Below are 21,260 nucleotides of genomic sequence, written 5' to 3' on the forward strand. Positions count from 1 at the left end.
TAGGAATGTTTAATGTTGTATAAGTATTCAAACGGGTTTTTATGCATTGACACTATACACAAATCATTAAATAAATTGATTACCTGAGGACTTAGAAACATAGAATTTCAGGAAATGGAAGCAACCTTAGATCATTTAGTCTAGTCATTTCATTTTGTAAGCAAAGAAATTGAGTTTTCATGGAAGTTAAGTAACTTGTTCAGGGTCACACAGATGATTAGTGGAAGGTCAGTGGCTAGAAGCCAGATCTCTTAATTCATGGTCTAGTATTCTTCATGTTGTCCATTGCAGAAAGATTTTTTTTTGCCTTTGCTTTCCAATTTTTTTGACCAGACTTATAATTTCATTGGTATAGAGAATTACCTGAGAGGAAATTCTCTCTGGCAGTGAAGATGAGTTGCCCAGGGTCACATACCCAGGATGCATCATATGTACTTAATAGATTTCATTGCAGTGTGGCTAAACAGTGGAGGATTTGAAAAAAAATACCACATTATGGTGATAACTTTGTTACATAAAAACAACTGTTATTGTAGTTATCATGAATGTGAAATTCTTCTTTACCTACAGTTTGTGTCTTGATAATATTTTTAGGGAGAAGTAAATCTAATTTGGGCTGGACTCCTCTTCATTTGGCGTGCTATTTTGGACATGGACAAGTAGTGCAAGATTTGTTAAAGGTATGTTTATGGCTTTTAATTTTAAAGACTTATGCTTAATAGTTTATAATAAATATTGTTTTATTATTTTTGTATTATTTAACTTTTTCCCAATTACATGTAAAGACAATTTTTTTTTGAGTTCCAGATTTTCTCTCTACCTTCCCCTTTCCTAAGATGGGCAAGCAATTTGATATAGGTATAACAAATATTGTTGAAATGCCATTATAGGAGAGTAAAAATGGATTTTAGTCAATAATAGTATTAGTAGTTGCTTTTTTTATTTAACCAGATCACAAGACTCCTTATGATTCTGTAATAATAATTTAAGATTATCTAAGGGTAATTAATATTTCATTATTCTATTCCTTGAGTTTTAAATTAATGACTTTATTGTTTGAAAAGAATTTAAAACTTTTAAATATTTTTGAATACCAAAATTTCATGATTTCTACAAATATCCATAGTAATTAAAAAAGAAATAGTTTTTTTTGAACACTACAAACTTAGTATTTAAGGCAAACCACGCAACAGTCTAAATTATTGAGCATTTGTAGGAACACTGAAACATGCAAAACACTGCTTTATCAGTTGTTTAGTATAAGAATTTTATTTCCTTTTTCTGCTTTACAGCTAAAGAAACTGAAGTTATACCTTCTGTTTCTTCCCATCTCAGTGTAAATTTTACACTCTCAGTTAGTCATTTGTTTCTATTCAGTTGGTTAAGTGCTCTTTGAAAAGTATTAAACTAACAAATAATGTCAATACAGAATTTCTTTAGTTTGTAAAGTATTTGATCCATAGAAATCCCTACTCTAGTGTCACTTTATGATATGCATGCAACTCTGGTTTCTCAAATGCTGTGATAGTGGAGTATAATATCTGGTAAGTTCTACCATGTTCAAAAGGCTTTGTATGTGATACTGGCAACAGATGATTTTTCAGGACCAGCCTAGCCACGTATGAAGAGGCTCATCATCAAGAGGCTGAGCACTTAGTGATGAATTCTTTGGCCATGGTGACCTGTGAAACAAAGTAAAAATACAGAATTATCCTTATTCTTATCCTTAGTGACAATATCCTATTCTTATCTATAGTGACAATAGCAGAGTGGTGGGCTAGGAGGGAAACTGCTAAGAATCATGTAATTTTAGGCCAGCGATAAGTGCCAACTCTTGGTTCTCTCAGCGTAAGCTTTCTGTATAACTAGTGAAAAGTCAACATGCTAGCAGTTGGGAGTGAGGGGATTGGGAAAGGGTGGGAAAGGCCTCCTGCAGAAGGTGAGACTTGAACTGAATCTTTTACAAATTTTTTTTTATTAATTTATTTTGATTTATCAACAATCAATTCCATAAGGTTTTGAGTTTTAAATTTTTCTCCCTCTCCCTCTCCACCTCCTTCCCCAAGATGGCACACAATCTGATGTAGGCTGTACATATGCATCCCTATTAAATTTTTATTTAATAAAAAATAAAAAATAAAATAAAAGGATAAAATATTTTCACATTAGTCATGTTGTAAGGAAGAATTAGAACCAATAGGAGGAACCACAAGAAAGAGGAAACAAAAGAAAACAGAAGAAAAAAATAGCGAATAGTATATGCTTTAATCTGCATTCAAACTCCATAGTTCTTTCTTTGGATGTGGATAGCATTTTCTAGCATGAGACTTTTGGAGATGTCTTAGATCCTTGCATTGCTGCGAAGGGCTAAGTGTATGTATCTGTGTTAGTCATTGCACAGCGTGGCTGCTACTGTGTACAACGTTGTCCTGGTTGTGCTCACTTCACTCAGCATCAGACCATACAACGCTTTCCAGGTTTATCTGAAGTCTGCCTGCTCATCATTTCATATAGCACAATAGTATTCCGTTACATTTTGTGTACCACTACTTGTTCAGTCATTCCCCAGTTGATGGGCATCCCCTCAATTTCCAATTCTTTGCCACCATAGAAAGAGCTGCTATAAACATTTTTGTACATGTGGGTCCTCTTCCCATTTTGATGATCTCTTTGGGATACAACCCTAGAAGTGCTATTGCTGGGTCAAAGGGTACGCACATTTTTATAGCCCTTTGGGCATAGTTCTAAATTGCTCTCCATAATGGTTGAATCAGTTCACAACTCCACCAACAATGCATTAGTGTTCCAATTTTCCCACATCTTCTCCAGGATTTATCATTTTCCTGTTTTGTCATGTTGGCCAATCTGATAGGTGTGATGTGGTACCTCAGAGTTGTTTTGATTTGCATTTCTCTAATCAATAGTGATTTAGAGTGTTTTTTCATGTGACTATAGATGGCTTTAATTTCTTCATCTGAGAACTGCCTGTTCATATCCTTTGGCCATTTCTCAATTAGGGAATGATTTATATTCTTATAAATTTGACTCAGTTCTTTATATATTTTAGAAATGAGGCCCTTATCAGAGATACTCATTGTAAAAATTCTTTCCTATTTTTCTGCTTCCCTCCTAATCTTGGTTACATTGGCTTTGTTTGTGTAAAAACTTTTCAATTTAGTGTGATCAAAATTACTCATTTTGTATTTCATAATGTTCTCTGTCTCCTATTTGGTCACGAATTCTTCTGTTCTCCATAGATCTGATAGGTAAAGTGTTTCTTGTTCTCCCAGTTTGCTTATAGCATCAGACTTTATATCTAAATCATGAACCCATTTTGACTTTATTTTTTTATATATGGTATGATATTTTGGTCTATGCCTAGTTTCTGCCATACTCTTTTCCAGTCTTCCCAGCAGTTTTTATCAAATAGTGAGTTTTTATCCCAGAAGCTGGGGTCTTTGGGTTTATCAAATAGTAGATTACTGTAGTCATTGACTACTATGTCTTGCATGCCTAACCTATTCCACTGATCCATCACCCTATTTCTTAGCCAGTACCGAGTAGTTTTGATGATTGCTGCTTTTAAAATACAGTTTAAGATCTGGGACAGCTAGGCCACCTTCGCCTGCATTTCTTTTCATTATGTACTACGTCTTACAGGAAGCCACGAAAGCTAGGACTCAGAGGTGAGCAATAACAAATGTTTATTAGAAGCACCATAAAAGTTACATATGTACAGAAAAAGAGATGTGTGTTCAGAAAAGAAAGTGGCTTGTCACGTAGGATGTTGCATTGTTAACCATATGAAAGCTTTTCATGTTTTCTTTCTTTTTTCTATTTTGTCTTAAACTCAGTATAGCCTTGTTTTAAGTGCCTATAGTTTTCAAGGCACTGGGAATACAATGATCAAAAACAAGTTAGTTTCTGTTTTCAAGGATATTAAACCCTTATGGGGTTGAGAGAATCAGAAGTTCATACAAATAAGTAGACTATGATAAAGTCAAAGGATAGAGCTAAAGTGTTCTAAGAAAATTTGAGGAGAGAAGATTAGTAAAATGTTTCATTAAGCAAGTGACACCTCAGTTGTGTCTTAAAATAAGAAGATGTGAAAAGGCACAGATGAGAAGGGAAAAGGATTCCAGGCATGGGAAGTGGCATATTAGGAATGCATAGAAGTGAGACTACAGAACAGGATTAGGAAGAGTTAGTAGTCCTATCTATTTTGACTGCAACATAAAATACATGAAGAGAAGTAGAGTAAAATAAACCTGTAAAAGTAGGTTGGATCTGAAGGGTCTTAAATTCTAGACTAATGAAGGGTTCTGTATTTTATTCTATAGGATATAGAGGCCTACTGTACTTACTATTTATTAGAATATTTGTTAACTTTGTTTTTTTCTTTTAAAATTTAAATAGTATTTTATTTCCCCCCAATTAAATATTAAGAAAATTTTTGGCATTTATTTTTGCAAGATTTTGAGTTCCAAATTTTTCTCTTTCCCTCTCCTCCCCTCTTCTGAAAATGGTAGGCAGTTTCATATAGTTTATATATGTGCTATCATGTAAAACATTTCCAGATTCGTTGTAGTTTGGAAGAAGAAACAGATCAAAAGGAAATAAAACAATGAGAAGGAATAAGTAAGTTAAAAAAAATGCTTCGATCTGCATTCTGAGTCCATCAGTTCTTTATCTGGATAGGGATAGCATTTTCCTTCGTGATCTTGGATCTTGTCTTGGATCATTGTGTTTCTGAGAAGAGCTGAGTCATTCATAGTTGATCATCACACAGTGTTGCTGATACTGTGTACGATGTTTTCCTGGTTCTCCTCATTTCACTTTGCATCAGTTTGTACAAGTCTTTCCAGGTTTTTTATTTGTTAACTTTAAACAAAAAGAAACCGCATTTTATTTAATAAAGCAAAATGCTATCTTAGAAGCTTTTTTGAAACAAGATTTCTTCCCTGAGAATATCGCAGTTATAAAAGATTCTTTGCAGAGTGTAACAACACAGATGACCTTTTTTGACAACTCTCTGATCAATTAGCAGCTGTCTGGCTCAGTGAATAGAACATTGGACCTGGAGTCAGGAAATTGTGTTCGAACTGCCTCAGTTTCCTCATCTGTAAAATGGAGATAATAATAATCTACCTCCCAGGGTTGTTACGAAGATAAAATGAGATAAGATTTGTCAGGTGTTTCATATCCTAAAGTTCTTTATAAATGCTACCTGTTATTATTATCATCACCAAGTAAGACATTAAGCAGAGATATGTTGACCAAGGGTGTTTGTCACTGTCAGGGAGAAGATCCAGCTTAGAATCCAACTCAAAGCGGGATGCCCTTTTAGGGGATGAAATCTTCCAGATGCTCCTGTTTGCAGATGACATTGTACTTTATGACTCAAGCTTTGGAACACTGCAGAGCCTCTTTGATGAGAGCCATGGTTATTCAGAAGAGATTTGCCTAACTAGCCGTATTAGTGAATGAAGAAACCAAGTGAATGAAGAAAGCCTATTGTCCAGATGATGATAGAAAATTTATCTGTTGAGCTTGTCCATTTGTGTATGTGCATATAGATAGGTAAAGATATCTAGAAATATCTTTATGGAAAGATAAATCTCTCTGGGTAGATAGTGCAAATGGGTGATGATTTGAGCCCAGAATATATCAGGAATAAGAGAAAAGTAGGTTGACATTGCCTTTGGGAAAAGACAGAATTCTTTTAATGACTCCTAACCTCATCCTTAGAACAAAGGACTATCTTTTAAATGCCCTCACTTTCCAATGTTGTCATGTGACCGTGAGTCATGTAATATTGCAATCTCTTAGGATTTGAAATTAAGGATCATCCTAAAGGAATGGAAATGTACATGGTACAAACAGGCTCTAGCATCTTAGTAACAATTGCAGAGGTTGACTGGAGTGTTTGAGAAGAAATAGAGAGTCAGTGAATGATTTTGAGCAATAGTCATGTGATCAGACCTGTGTATTAGGAAGATTAATTTGGCAGCTGTGTGAATAACACATTGAGTTTCTGCTTTGTGGCTTATTTCTTGTGTGACCATGAAAAAGGCACTTTATCTCTCTGAACCTCAGTTTCCCATCTGTAAAATGAGGGGGTCAGACTAGATTATTTCTTAACTCCTGATCTCTGTGAGATACTAGAGGCAGGGAGACTGTTTACATGTATAGTAGAATAGTTCAGGCACAAGGATCTGAATTAGAATAACAGCAGAATGAATAGAGAAAAGGGCAAGAGTATGAAAATTGATAATTATATTTCAATTCCTATATATTTTTGTAATCTTAATGTAATTTATTTTATGTGTTTAAAAATATTTTTCTGAGAAGGATCCACAGGCTTCACCAGACTGCCGAAGGGTCCATGGCAAAACAACGTTGGGAAGTCCTGGTCTAGTAGGACAAATTCCTTATACCAGATTATTGCATGCATTTATGTTCTCTTTGCTCTGCTCCCCTGGATTACTTTCTGTCCATTGGGTATGTTCTTTGATTTCTTGTCACCAAGCCTTAAGTCACATCCTGTGCTGGGAATTTCATTTCTTTCCATCTCTACATCTGTTGAAATTCTGCAGTCTTTTATGATCCTCCAAAAAATAGACCAACCCAGGTCCGTTTAAAATGTACCAGTAACCAGACTATACCTTGGAGCAAGGAAGAATCCCTGGGAGCCATATGGTAGAGAGAAAGAAACTGGGCCTTGTCGCTCAGGATGGGATCAAAAGGACTAAAGCTGAGCTGAACGATAGGGAAATATGGGAAATGTTGAATTCTTTGAATGTGGTAGTAAGGATAGAATTGTGTTAAATTAGAAATGCTCATCAAGCTGTCCTTTGTGGGAATATATGCAGGGGATTTTAGAATATCCTCCTTGTTACAGGGGAATTTTAATCAACTCAAATTTCCATTTTTATCCCTCTGATTCATCCACTTGCCTGGTAAAGAAAGAGTTCTCTGGTTCTTCAGTGCTTACTGATTAAGCTAGAAGGTCTCCATTCTTCCCAAATAGACTAAGACATGTTTGTTCTTGGCCCAGAATTGGTTGTTACACTAACAGTATTAGGTTTTGGATATGGTGGTTGTAATATTTTTATGAAAGCAAGAACACAAATCAGATCTGTTATGTGTGTTGCACATGCTTTTGAGGTCAAAAGTATGACACCTTTTTGTCACCTTTTTGTATGGAAATTTTGTGTTTAAAAATACAGTCTAATAATTTCCTCTTTGACACTGGAATATGTATATTTGCTTTGTATATGTAGTTTGTTCAAAGACACTTGGAAATAATCAGATATTTTAAAGTAAAAAAAAAAAGATCCTCCAAAAAAGTCATCTCATCCTTAAAGATTTCTCTGGTCCCAATATGAATGAATAATCTTTTTCTTCCTCACGTCAGGTAGCACTCCATATTTCTTTCTTACACTTGTAGTGTTCCATTTTTTGTTAGAGTTATTTGTGTGTTATATCCCCTTATTAGATTTGGAGCTTCATGATGGCACAGAGTTATCTTTATTTTTATATAGCTCACAATGCTGTGTAATAGAATCACATATTTAAACTGGAAGAGAACCTAGAGGTCATTTTGTCCACCTCTCCCATTGTACAGATGAAGAAACAGGGCCAGAGGAAGTAAGTGGCTTCAGATCTGGGTCCTGTGACACCTAATCCAGTGTTCTTTCCATCCTGTACCATGCTGTGAGGTTTAGTCAATGACTTTGGACTTGAATTATTTTGATTTTTGTTTATTTACTGGAACGTTAAAGCTTTATTTTTTATTTTCTAGGCTGGTGCAGAAGTAAATGTGTTAAATGATATGGGAGACACTCCACTTCATCGTGCAGCATTTACAGGGCGAAAGGTAAAAATAGATTGTAGGCTTCTGTGTGCGTCACTCCTCATGCACTCTATATGTATAACGTGACTTCATCTATAACTATGTGTTTGTATTTATGACGTGTATATAATGAAAATATGAACCTTCCAAATGTGAAAACATTTGAAGAGAGGACATGATTTTGATATTATACCTAAAGACTAAAAATGAGGGTTAATATCTATAGAAGGGGAAAACGCTTAAGCAGATTCATTAGTCAGCATTCTTTTTCATAGAGTTAGACAATAATAAGGTTAAAAGACCTCAGAATTTGTTTAATTCATCTTCCCAGTTAATGCAAGAATCATGTCTATAGCAGCTATGACAGATGATCATTAAGTCTCTGAATATTTCTAGTGTTCAGGAGCTCACTGCCTCTTGGGACAACACCATCCATTATTAGGGTTAAGTCATAAAATATTCTTTCTTATGTCGAGGGGAAATTTGATTCTTTTTCATCCTAGTTTTGTCTCTATAACAATATAAAACAAATTTATTCCTTTCAAATTTTTGAAAATAGTTACAGCATTGACCTGGGCAGCTAGGTGGCACAGTGGATAGAATGACAGGCCTGGAGTCAGGAAGACTCATGTTTGTGAGTTCACATCCCAACCTCAGACACTTATGCGCTGGATTACTGTGGGCAAGTTGCTTAACCCTGTTTACCTTTGTTCCTCATCTGTAAAATAAGCTGGAGAAGGAAATGGCAAACCACTTTGGGATTTTTGCCAAGGAAACTCCAAATGGGATCGCAAAGGATAGGACATGGTTGAAACGACTGAACAACAATAACAAAATCACATTGGCCATTTGTAATTTCCTATGTTGAGAAAACTATTCATTTTTTTACTTTAAAGAGATGTTGTACCTAAGTCACATTTGCACACACACACACACGTGTGTGTGTGTGTGTGTGTGTGTGTGTGTATGTATATACACACAGTACTCAAAGGCAGCACTTTGTGAAAGCATTAACTGTGTGAGTCCTTGGTGGAAAATGTACATAATATTTATGGAAATTGAATTTGTTGAATAATTAAGACATATATGTAGAAATGATGATTTGACAGCCACTTCACTCTAATGAATATAAAAGAGATGTGTTAAAGTTCTTAGTAGGTAGAGCACTGGACCTAGGGTCAGGAAGATGAGTTCAAATTCTGACTTAGACACTTACTAAGTTTGTGACACCCTGGCCAAATCATTTAACCTCTCTCATCCTGTTTCCTCATCTGTAAAATGGGGATGATCATAGCTTCTCCATCCCAGGTTTGTTGTGAGGATAAAATGAGATAAAATTTGTAAAGTGCCTTGCAAACCTTAAAGTATTAAATAAATGGTGGCTGTTATTAGTGGCCCAAGAAGTTCCAAAAACCTTATTCTTCCTTGTTAGACTTAGTATGTGACTAGTATTTAACAGCAACAACAATTGTATATCATTTGCCCCAGATGCTAATAGTCAGCATTCAAGTTGTGTAAAACTATATGAAAACTGTCTCTTGATATGTGAATAGTGTATAAGATTGATCCAGAAAGAAAGAATCATAAAAATATGATCATCTCTCTTGTGAATATTTCTGATATTTACATTTAGACAACCTTTGAGGCAAAATTGAATATTAGCTGAGTATTGAAAATAAGGTGTGATGTATACTTTTTTAAAAAAAAGTATTTTTATTTATTTTGTTAAATATTTCCCAATTATATTTGAATTTGGTTCTGCCACCCTAAGAAGTAGTGCATGTGGCCAGTTGATTGTGTGTTTGATCTTCTGTTTTTAAGCTACCTAGATTCTTTTTTTTTTCCCCCAGTAAGGCAATTGGGTTAATTAGACTTGCCCAGAGTCACACAGCTAGTGAGTGTTATGTGTCTGAGGCCGGATTTGAACTCAGGTCCTCCTGACTCTACTGCCTGTGCCCTATCCACTGTGCCACCTAGCTGCCCCTATTATTTTTTTCCTTTTAAAAATTTTTTTAAAAAATCTATTTTCAGTTACAAGTTCTTTCTCTCTTTTCCCCCTCCCCTCTCAAGAAGGGAAGAAAAATAAAAACAATTACAAATATGTATAGACATGCAAAACAAATTTCTGCATTAGCCATGTTCCATGAAAAAAGCAAGAAAAAGAAATAGAAGAAAGTATGCTTCAGTCTGCACCCTACATCAGTTCTCTTTCTGAAAGTGGATCTCATGTTTCGTTATGGGTGTGACACATAGTTTGTATCAGTAATCTCATCAATCTGGGTTTAGATCATAACCCAGGTTTCTCAAAATGTATGCTTCTTATCCATGCCTTTTCTTAAATTCGGCATAGATAGTTCGCTCAGTGCTCTGTAGGCTTATCTTTGGTTCTTTTTACTATTTTGTGGATATACACGTAGGATTTAGCCTACTTACCTCTTAATCTCTCACTCTTACTACATAAATGGCTTACCTTCTTTTCTATTCCACGTGTTCTCAGGGATGTCTTTTATATTACTGTTCTCTTGCATAATACACTGCAGCCTTGAACAAGACACTACATCTCTTTGTTCTCAATTGTCCCCCTTGCCTGGAAGATGTCTGCCTCACTTTATCTCCTCCTCCTGGCTTCCTTAGCTTCCTTCAGGTTCCAGCTGAAATCCTGCCTTCTCCAGGAAGCCTTTCCTGATTCCTCTTAAGTCTAGTTCTTTCCTTCTGTTGATTATTTCCTGTTTATCTTGTTCATGTATCCCATTAGATTGTTGTAAATCCTCATTAGATTGTGAGCTCCCTGAGAGCAGAGGCTTTTTTTGGCCTTTCTTTAGGTATGTGGTAGGCAGTTAATAAATGTTTATTGATTGACTGACTCATTCCAGCCTACTTATACCAACTATGGTTTTGTTTTGTTTTTGCCCGTTGTCACCTTTAATTCTGATTCCTTTAAGATTGTGCTGTTATATGGTTTGTAGTCATATGGAATACTTGGAAAAATATTCATGTTATAAAGATGAGCTTTTGCAGCAAGAAGTTACTTAAAGTCAATGATACTGCTACATGATTTTATTAATGTAGTCCTGACCAATATATCCATCTTTGGGTGTCAGTCATTGTCCATCTTCAGTGACTCTCTTATTTTATATCTTATCTCTGTCTCCTTTCTTCCAGCAAGCTTTTTTTTTTTTGTCCTTTGGAATCTTTGTTGGTTATTGCATTACTCAGGGTCTTTCCAAGTTGTTTTTCTCTGCGATGTTGTAGCTACTGTCTAAATTTTTCTAATTGTACTCATTTCACACTCTGCGTTAGGTTATTAAAGTCTTCTCATGTTTATCTGAATTTCATTACATTAATGTGCCATAATTTCTTCAGCCATTCCCCAATTGGTGGATACTTTCTTATTTTTTCAGTTTGTTGCCATCACAAGAAGGCTATGAATATGTCTGTGCTTGTATATCCTTTTCTTTTCTCTTTGATCTCTTTGGGGATATAAGCCAAGTTGTGGTATGAGTTAGAGAATTTACAAGGTTTGTAACTTTTTGAATATAGTTTCAAATTGCCTTCTGGATCATTTCAGAACTCTACAGGCAGTGTGTTTGGCCTCCCTAATCCTTTCTAGCAATTGTAATTTTCCTTTTTTGACATCTTTTCCAGTCTGATAGCTGTGAGGTAGAACTATAGAGTTGTTTTAATTTAATTTAATTAATCTCTTTTTATTAGTTGCTTGAAGCATTTTTTAACATGGTTATTGATATGCCTTCGCTTTTTAAAAATAGTATTTTATTTTTTCCAATTACGTGTAAAGACTATTTTTAACATTCTTTTTTAAAATAAATTTTGAGTTCCGAATTTTCTCCCTCCTTCCCTCCCCTCTCTCCTCCTTAATATAGTAAGTAATTTTATACAGGTTATATATGTGCAATCATGTAAAACATATTTCCATATTAGTTATGTTGTGAAAAAACGAAACAGAACAAAAGGAAAAAAAAACTTTGAAAAAATGAAGTGAAAATAGTATGCTTTGATCTGCTTCAGAGTTCATCAGTTCTTTCTCTGGATGTGGTAAGCATTTTCCATCATGAGTCTTTGAATTCTCTTGGATCATTATATTGCTGAGAAGAGCTAAATCATAGTTAATCATTGCACAATGTTCCTGTTACTATGTATGATATTTTCCTGGTTCTGCTCACTTCACTCAGCATTAGTTCATGTAAGTCTTTTCAGGTGTTTCTGAAATCTGCCTGTTCATCATTTCTTATAGCACAGTAGTATTCCATTACATTAATATACCTTAACTTGTTTAGCCATTCCCCAGTTGATGGGCATTCCCTCAATTTCTAATTTTTTGCCCCCACAAAAAGAGCTGCTATAAATATTTTTGCACATGTGGATCCTTTCCCCTTTTTTATGATCTCTTTGGGATACAGACCTAGTAGTATGCAGAGTTTAATTGCCCTCTTGGCATAGTTCCAAATTGTTCTGCAGAATCGTTGGGATTAGTTCACAACTCCACTAAGAGTGCATTAGTGTCCCAGTTTTCCCACATCTTCTCCAACATTTATAATTTTCCTTTTCTGTCATATTATTATATGCTTTCTCTTGAGAACTGTTTGCTCCATGTCCTTTGACCAGAGAATGCCCCTTATGCTTATATATTTGTCAAATCCCCTATATATTAAAGAAACTTACTGCAAAGATTTTTTTCCCCAGTTCACTGTTTCTGAGGGGTGGTGCCAAGATGGCAAACTAAAGGAGCAACTCAGCTGACCTTCTTCTCCAAAAATAAAATAAAATTTATTTTAATTTGTACTTCAAAATAATACATTAAATCAATTTTGGAGCCACATAGATAACAAAAGGTAGGCACGAGACCGTTTTCTGGGAGGTTGGAAGAATAGGTCTATGACAAAGAGATGGGGACTGGCTTAGAACCCATGTGGTAGCAATACCATTAGTGGGCCTTAGAGGACCAGTGACAATAGCAGCAGCTTCAGAAGCTCTCAGCCCAGAGATGGTAAGGAGATGGGACAACTGGTCAGAAAGAGATTGCAAGGGACCCTTTGTTGTTACTGGTTGCCGGACTGAGTGCTAGTTGGCAACTGCATTGCAGTTCCAGAGCAGAATGCTGCTAGTGCTTGCAGGTGCAGGGGAGCAGGAGACCTTTATGGGTAAACACCAGAGCACAGACCAGGAGAGCGTGGCCACACCTGTCCTAGGATCACAGAAGCACTGAAAACTGTTACAGACCTCCAGAACTAGCGCTGAGGACAGCACTGTGAAGCTGCTTGGTATTGGTCCTTCCCCTTTCCCAGGTGAACAGAGTCCAGTTTTAACATAAAGCTCAAATTCAAGAAACAGGCTGGAAAAATGAGTAAAGAACAAAAAAAGAACCTGACCGTAAAGAGCTACTATGGTGACAGGGAAGATCAAGACGCAAACTCAGAAGAAGACAACAATGTAAAATAGCTACAAATCTTGAAAGATAAATTTAAATTGGTTACAAACCCAATTAGAATTCCTGGAAGAGTTCAAGTAGGAGATAAGAGTGGTAGAGGAAAAATTGGGAAAAGAAATGAAAGTGATACAAGAAAATTATGAAAAGAGAATTAAGGCTTGATGAAAAAGAGACAAAAATACTGAAGAAAACAACACCTTAAAAAACAGAATTGGCTAAATGAGAAAAGAGGTACAAAAGCTCACTGACGAAAATAGTTCCTTAAAAATTAGAGTTAGGCATAAGTTAATGACTCCACAGGATATCAAGAAACAATCAAATAAAACCGAAAGAGTAAAAAAATAAGACAGCAGTGTGAAATGTCTCATTGGTTGAACAACTGACCTTGGAAATAGCTTCAGGAGAGACAACTTAAGAATTATTGGACTGTCGAAAGCCATGATCAAAAAAAGAGCTAGACATTATATTTCTAGAAATTATTAAGGAAAACTCTCCTGATATCCTAGAACCAGAAGGTGAAATAGAAATTAAAAGAATCCAATGATCATCTCCTGAAAGAGATTCCAAAATGAAAACTCCCCAAAACACTACAGCCAAATTCTGGATCTCCCAGGTTAAGGAGAAACTATTTTAAATAGCCATAAAGAAGCCATTCAAGTATTGTGGAGCCACAGTCAAGGTCATTCAAGATTTAGCAGCTTCCATGTTAAAGGAGTAGAGGGCTTGGAATATGATCTTGTGGAAGATAAAGCAGCTAGGATTACAACCAAGAATCATTTACTTGGCAAAATGAGGTATAATCCTTCAGGAGAAAAAAATTCATATTTAAGGAAATACAGGACTTTTCAAGCATTCTTGATGAAAAGACCAGAGCAGAATAGAAAATTTGACATTCAAACATAAGACTCAAGAAAAGCTTAAAAAAAAAGATAAGAATGAATGAGAAATCATAAGGGACTAAGTAAGATAAAACTGTTTATAATCCTTTATGTAAAGATGATACATGTAACTCCTAAGAACTTTACCATCATTAGAACAGTTACAAGGAGTATACATAGCCAGGTCTTTTCCTACTAATTTTATCTTCATTAGTTTGTGGAAAAGCTTTATTTTTTTTAAATCATAATTGGAGTTGAACAATTGCTCCCACAGCTCCCCTTGATTCAGTCCTCTGAGGACTGCTCCAGATTTGCTGAGGCCCTGTTTTTGCCTGGGTGGCCTGCACTGAACTGCATACCTCTCCCAGCCTGGCACAATAGACCAGTCAACCATCCAGGTTGTCTTGGGCTGGAAATTTGTTTTACTCTCTCTTTTTGTGGGTTCTGCTGCTCTAGAATTTGTTTAGAGCCATTTTTAACAGGTGTTTGGAGGGGGTTAGGGAAGAGCTCAAGTAAGTCCCTGCTTTTACTCTACCATCTTGGCTCTGCCACAACCAAAAGCTTTTTAATATTATATAATTATGTAATATAATTAATATTGTATATGATATAATATATATGATATAAATTATAAAATTATATAATTTAATATTATATAATTATATAATCAGCCCCGACCATTTTGTCTTCTGTGAATCTTCCAGTGTCTTGTTTGGTAAAGAATCCTTCCCATATCCACAGCTGCCAAAGGTATCACCTTCCTTGTCTTTCTAATTTGTTTATGGCATGACTTTTTATATCTAAGTCATGTCTCCATTTGGAATTTATTGTGGTATGTGGTATGAAATGATGGTATAACCCTCATTTTTGTCAGATTGTTTTCAAGTTTTCCCCAAGTTTTTGTCAGTTAAGTGGGAGTTCTTAACGCTAGTAGTTGGGTCTTTTGAGTTCATTGAATACAGTGTTAACCATCTGTGTTCATTTGCTTCTCATACCTAATTTGTTCCACTGATCAATGTGTCTGTATTTTAACCAGCACCAAATAGTTGTGGTGATTGCTGCTTTTTAGTGTATTTTGAGATTTGGCATTGCTAGGCCACTTTCTTTTTCATGTTTTTTCATCATTTCTCTTGATATTCTTGACCTTTTGTGCCACCATGTGAATTTTGTTATTTTCCCACCTTGCTTAAAGATTGGCATTCTATTGAGTTTGTAGATTAATGGCATTTTAAAAAATGTTAGCGTGGCTTACCCACGAGAACTTAACATTTCTCCAGTTATTTAGATATATCTTCTGTAAAATTTTTTTTTATAATTGTAGTTTTATATTTCTTGTATTGTCTTGGTAGGTAGAACTCTGATTATTAGACACATTCTGTAACATTTTTGAATGGAATTTCTGTCTCTCACTTTTTCTCTCTTCCTACTGGTTTTGTTGGTAGTATTTAGAAGAGTTGATTCATGTGGCATATTTTATATCCTGTTATTTTGTTGAAGTTTTTGATTAAATTACTTTTTTAGTGAAAACTTGTGGTTTTTTAAAGTAAGCCATCGTATCTTCTGCAAAAAGTGGTATTTTTGTTTCCTCTTTTTCTTATGCATATTCCCATAATTAATTTTTCTTGAGTTCTTGCTATATAGCTAGCATTTTTAGCAGTATGCAAAAAATAGTGGATGTAAAGGACTACTTCAGGTCCTTTTGGAAAAGCCTTTAGCATTTCTCTGTTATGTATGATGTTCACTGCTGTTTTTATTTTCTAGATAAAATATATCAAAAAATGATCCATTTATTCCAGTGCTTTTTAGTTTTTTATAAAATAGAAATGTGCATAGTATTTCAGATTTTTCTGCATCTGATATAATTATTTTGTTATTAATGTGGTCAGTTATAGTTTTCCTTACATTGAGCTAACCCTGCATTCTTAGTATAAAGCCAACCTGTCATAATGTCTGACCATAATTAAAACAAACAGTGGTTTTAATATATTGTATCATCTTTGCTAATGTTTCATTTAATCTTTTTGCCTCAATATTGAGGATGCTGGTCTATGTTCTGTTTCTTCTTGATTTAGATAGGACTGCATTTTTATCATAGAAAGAATTTGGTAGAATCATATCTTTTTGGGTTTTTTGTTGCAGATAATTTGTATGATATTGGAATTAATTGTTTTGATAAAATTCATTTAAATATCCATCTGGTCCTGGATTTTTTTTTTAATTTAGAAGTTCCTTTATGGTGTAACCAGTTTTTTGCTTGTTTCTTTTCTTTTCTTTCTTTTTCCTTTCCTTTTCTTTCCTTTTCCTTTCCTTTCTTTTCCTTTCTTCTCTTTTCTTCTCTTTTCTTTTCCTTTTGGTAGGGGTCTTTTCTTTTATGAGATTGGGTTATTGAAATTCTCTTTTTCTGTTAATATAAGTGTTTTATATTTGCTGCCATTTAATGAAAATTTCTAGTTTTGTTGGCATGTGATTGGACAAAATAATTTCTTAAAGTTTCCTTTATTTTATCTTCAATTGTTATGGTTTCTTCTTTTCCATTTTTGTTATTGCCAGTTTAGTTTTCTCTTTTTAGATATCAAATTCACTAGCTCTTTATTCATTGCTTTTTTAAAACTTCTAGTTTTGTTAATCTTTTTTTTGATTTTCAGATCTTTTTTTGTGTTTAGTTAGGGTTTTGAATTTTTTGCTTTTTTATTTTTTTAATTGTGTGCACAATTCATTGATCTGTCTTTTCTCTCCTTTTTTCTTATTGTATTTCTTTTTCCCCTCCCTTCTCAGTATTAATACCTCTTAAATCCATCAGAACAGAACAAAACCAAATCCCATTGTCCTTTGTTTGTCTTATTCAGTTTAGGATTCTGATCAGACACTTGTTTCTTATCCCTCAGTTGGCTTGTAAGTACATTAGCTTGTATACTTCCAATTCCTTTCTAGCTTTCTCTTGACTCCTTTGTTTGCATTTTAAAGTTTCTACTCAACTTTGTTCTCCTGTTTAATAATGTGAGAGTTCACTTTTTATGGATTATCTTTTGGCTTTATCTTATCTTTTTTATTGGATTTATCTTTTGGTATTTATCTTTTAGCTTTTGGAATATTGTGATGCAAGCTCTTCTCTCCTTTATAGCTGTTAGGTTTTGACCTTGTTTCCTTGGTACTTGGATTCTTTCTGTCTGCTTACAGTACTTTTTTGGGGACAGAAAATGAATTCTGTTTCGGGCATGTTTTTCTTCTCCAAGTATAGTTAAGTTCATTTTCCATAATTGTGTTAAAAGAATAGTGTTTTTCTGCATACATTAGCGACCTCTAGTGCTCTTTGGCATAAATTAAATAGAAATTTAATCTGTCAATATTATTCAATTGTAGATCATCAGTTCTTCAGTTTTCCTCTGACATAGTTATATTCAAGATTGTGATCAAACCAAAGTAATAAAGGACTTAAAATGCTATCTCATTTTGTCATGGATAACACATTGGAAAGGGTTTCAGAAGAACTGGCTTTCTAGTCATAGCTATGCTGTTAAGTAGCCACGTGAATTTGACTTTGGATAATTTATTGCTCTTGGCCATCTGCCCTTCTCTGTAATATTAGCTGACTGGGTTAGAAGACTTTATTATTTCTTATTTAGGAGAATTAAGTATAAGCTTAAACCATACAACTGTGCCCTGTATTTTACATTTTAGGGACTGGAATGCCAGACACATTCTTATCTTTAGTATCTCTCTGTCTCTCTCCTATCCCCCTCCTCTGTGTGTATGTGTGTGTGTGTGTACACATGCATATTCTCTTCTCTAGGGTATAGATATATAGATATATAAGAAAGGGTTAGGTTAGCCAATAGTATCCCACATGTTTATGTGTGTACCCATATATACATATATATGTGTGTGTCTGTACATATAGACACTTACAGACACACACATACATATACAGATAGATAGATAGATAGATAGATAGATAGATAGATAGATAGATAGACTGTGTGTGTGTATAGCTATCCAGGATACTATTGACTAACCTAACCCTTTTTTTGGGGGGTTAGACAGTGGGGTTAAATGACTAGTCCAGGGTCACGAAGCTAGTAAATGTTATGTGTCTGAGGTCACATTTGAACTCAGGTCCTCCTGAATCCAGAGCCGGCGTTCTATCCACTGTGCCACCTAGCTGCCCCAACCTAACCCTTTCTTGCATATCTATCTTTCTTACTGTGTTCAATTTTAATTTATTATGGGTTAGTTAAATAAGAATGGCCCATCTAAACAGAAGATAGTATCTAGTGAAACATTAGACATAGCTGGTTTATTAATAAATTTTTAGTTTTATTCTTCATTTACCAATCTGTCAGTCAACAAGTACTTATTAAGCACCTACTACATGCCAAGAACTGTGCTTAGGGGTTATAAAGAAAGGCAAAAAACAGTCCCTGTTCTTAAAGAACTCACAATCTAATGGGAGAGATAACATGGGAACAACTATGTACAGATAAAATACATGAAGGACATATTAGAGATAATCAATAGAAGGAAGGCACTTACCCTACAGGGGATTAGGAAAGGCTTGTTGTAGAAGATAAGAAAAGATGGAAATTTCTTATTTCTTCGAAGTGGCTTCCCTAGTGTTGTCTTTTTTCATTTCATACCTGCTTGAAGACAAGAATGCTGTAGCAATGAGTGGGATCCTATGTTTTCTTAGTATAGTTGCTATGACAGGAAAAGTAAATGCTGCTCCATGTGAAAACTGTAACTTGAGTCACTTGGCTAATAACATTTTTTGGGTTTCGTTTATACACTGGGAAGGAGAGGAAGTATCCCTTCTGACCTATATCAAATTACGTCTTGGTGCCCAGCATGCCCTTAGACAACTTTATAAGTAAGGTTCATTATTTGATAATTTAGAGATTCATGCAAGGAAATTGTCTGATTACATTAAGTCTATATAGTTCAGTCTTACATATTAATGTACCCTAAAGTTATATAGAGAGCAGCTAGGTGGTGCAGTGGATAGAGCACTGTTTGCCTCAGTTTCCTCATCTCTAAAATGAGTTGGAGAAGGAAATGGCAAACCATTCCAGTATCTTTGCCAAGAAAACCCTAAATAGTGTCACAAAGAGTTGGACATGATGAAAGGACTGAACAAATAGACTGAACAAATATATAAATACTGATAAGCCTTGTTACTGTGAGAGAGAAAAGGAATCCCACTTAGGGAGGGAATTGCTTCCATGATTAGGGAGATAGGGCAATTGAATTGTTACAACAGGAAGGTAACAGATTCTCCTTTTCTGCTATCCTGAGACTATCCTAAGGTAACATAAAAACAAGGAAAGACCCTAGATTTTGGTTTTCTAGTGTTTCAGTGGTTATTTAATTTTTCTTTCTACTGATTCTGTGACATTGTCATCCCTGTTGGTTGATGTTTAACAACTGCTTGGGAATTCAAAAGCCTTTCTTCCTAATATGAGTAGTCTAGCAGAAATGTATTTATCTAAGTAATACTTTAATTTAGGTGGAATAACTTCTTTTTTTTTTAACCTAATCATTAATTTTGTTTGGCCCTCTGTGTATGCCTAGACTTGGTCTAAAATTTAAACTTTGTATTTGGATCTATCATTGTTTGGATCTTTGCCATGAGTCTATAAGTTGCCAAATATTTTAATGTTATTTTAATAGTATTTTATTTTTTCCCAATTACATGTCAAGACAGTTCTTAGCATTAATTTTTACAGTATTTTGAGTTCAAAATTTTTCTCCCTCCACTCTTCCTAAAATGATAGGCAATTTTATATGCATGTGCTGTCATGTAAAATGTATTTCCATATTAGTCACAGTCATGCAAGAAGAAACACAGATCAAAAGGGGGAAAAAACCATGAAAAAGAATAAAGTGAAAAAAGTGTGCTTTACCTGGTTTCAGAATCCATCATTTTTTTTTCTGCATGTGGATAGCATTTTTCTTTGTGAGTCCTTCGCGCTTGTCTTGTATGATTGGTTGCTGAGAAGAGTTGAGTCATTCATAGGTTTTTTATTTTTTTTTGTTTTTTGTTTTTGGGCAAGGCAGTGGTGTGAAGTGACTTGTTTAGAGTCACACAGCTAGTAAGTGTCAAGTGTCTGAGGCCAGATTTGAACTTAAGTCTTCCTGAATCCAGGGCTGGTGCTCTATCCACTATGCCATCTAGCTGCCCCCTCAGTCATTCATAATTGATCATCACAAAATGTTGCTGATACTACATATGATAATTTCCTGGTTCTGCTCATTTCACTTTGCATCAGTTCATATAAGTCTTTCCAGGTTTTTCTGAAATCTGCCTATTCATCATTTCTTATTGCACAATAAAAAATCGCATTCATATATCACAGCTTGTTCAGCCATTCCCCAATTGATGGGCATCTCCTCAGTTTCCAATATTTTGCCATCACGAAAAGGGATGTTATAACTATTTTTGCACATGTGTGTCCTTTTTCCTTTTTTATGATCTCTTTGGAATATAGACCTAGTAGTAGTATTGCTGGATCAAAGGGTATGCACAATTTGGTTGTGTTTTGAGCATAGTTCCAAACTGCCCTCCAGAATGGTTGGATCAGTTTATAACTCCACCAACAGTGCATTAGGTCTCAATTTTCCCACATCCTCTCCAACATTTATCATTTTCCTTTTTTGTCATATTAGCCAATCTGATAGGTGTGAGGTGGTACTTCAGAGTTGTTTTTTATTTGCATTTCTTTAATCAAAAGTGATTTAGAGAACTTCGTCATATGCCTATAGATAGTTTTGATTTCTTTATCTGAAAATTGCATTTTCATATCCTTTGACCATTTATCAATTGGGCAATGGCTTGGATTCTTATAAATTTGATTCAGTTCTCTGTATAATTGAGAAATGAGACTTTTGTCAGAGATATTTGCTATAAAGATTGTTTCCTATAAGTGGCAAATATTTTGGCAGGGAATAAATCAGTGGATGTGGGCGGTGCAACATTAGGACTAAACCAGTTCCACACTCTTTCCCCTTCTTTGGTTCTATTTTTGTTTTAAAATATTACTTCTACAAATATTGAGGATTTTCCTGTCACCCACAGAGAAAGGCTTCT

At 34.8% G+C, this 21,260-nt stretch overlaps 1 protein-coding gene across 3 annotated transcripts in view; it reads left to right on the top strand.

Moving 5' to 3' along the window:
• The window catches only part of OSBPL1A (oxysterol binding protein like 1A), a 286,161-nt gene that overhangs the window by 27,549 nt on the left and 237,352 nt on the right, over nucleotides 1-21,260 (top strand). For all 3 annotated transcript variants that reach the window (XM_078153459.1, XM_020968688.2, XM_078153458.1), the window contains exons 3-4: nucleotides 595-680; nucleotides 7,805-7,879. In XM_078153459.1, coding sequence (XP_078009585.1) covers nucleotides 595-680; nucleotides 7,805-7,879 — 161 coding nt within the window. The remainder of the gene's footprint in view (nucleotides 1-594; nucleotides 681-7,804; nucleotides 7,880-21,260) is intronic.

Source organism: Phascolarctos cinereus, unplaced genomic scaffold, assembly GCF_003287225.1.
Source record: "Phascolarctos cinereus isolate Bilbo 61053 unplaced genomic scaffold, phaCin_HiC Scaffold_4;HRSCAF=312, whole genome shotgun sequence".
Taxonomy (NCBI): domain Eukaryota; kingdom Metazoa; phylum Chordata; class Mammalia; order Diprotodontia; family Phascolarctidae; genus Phascolarctos; species Phascolarctos cinereus.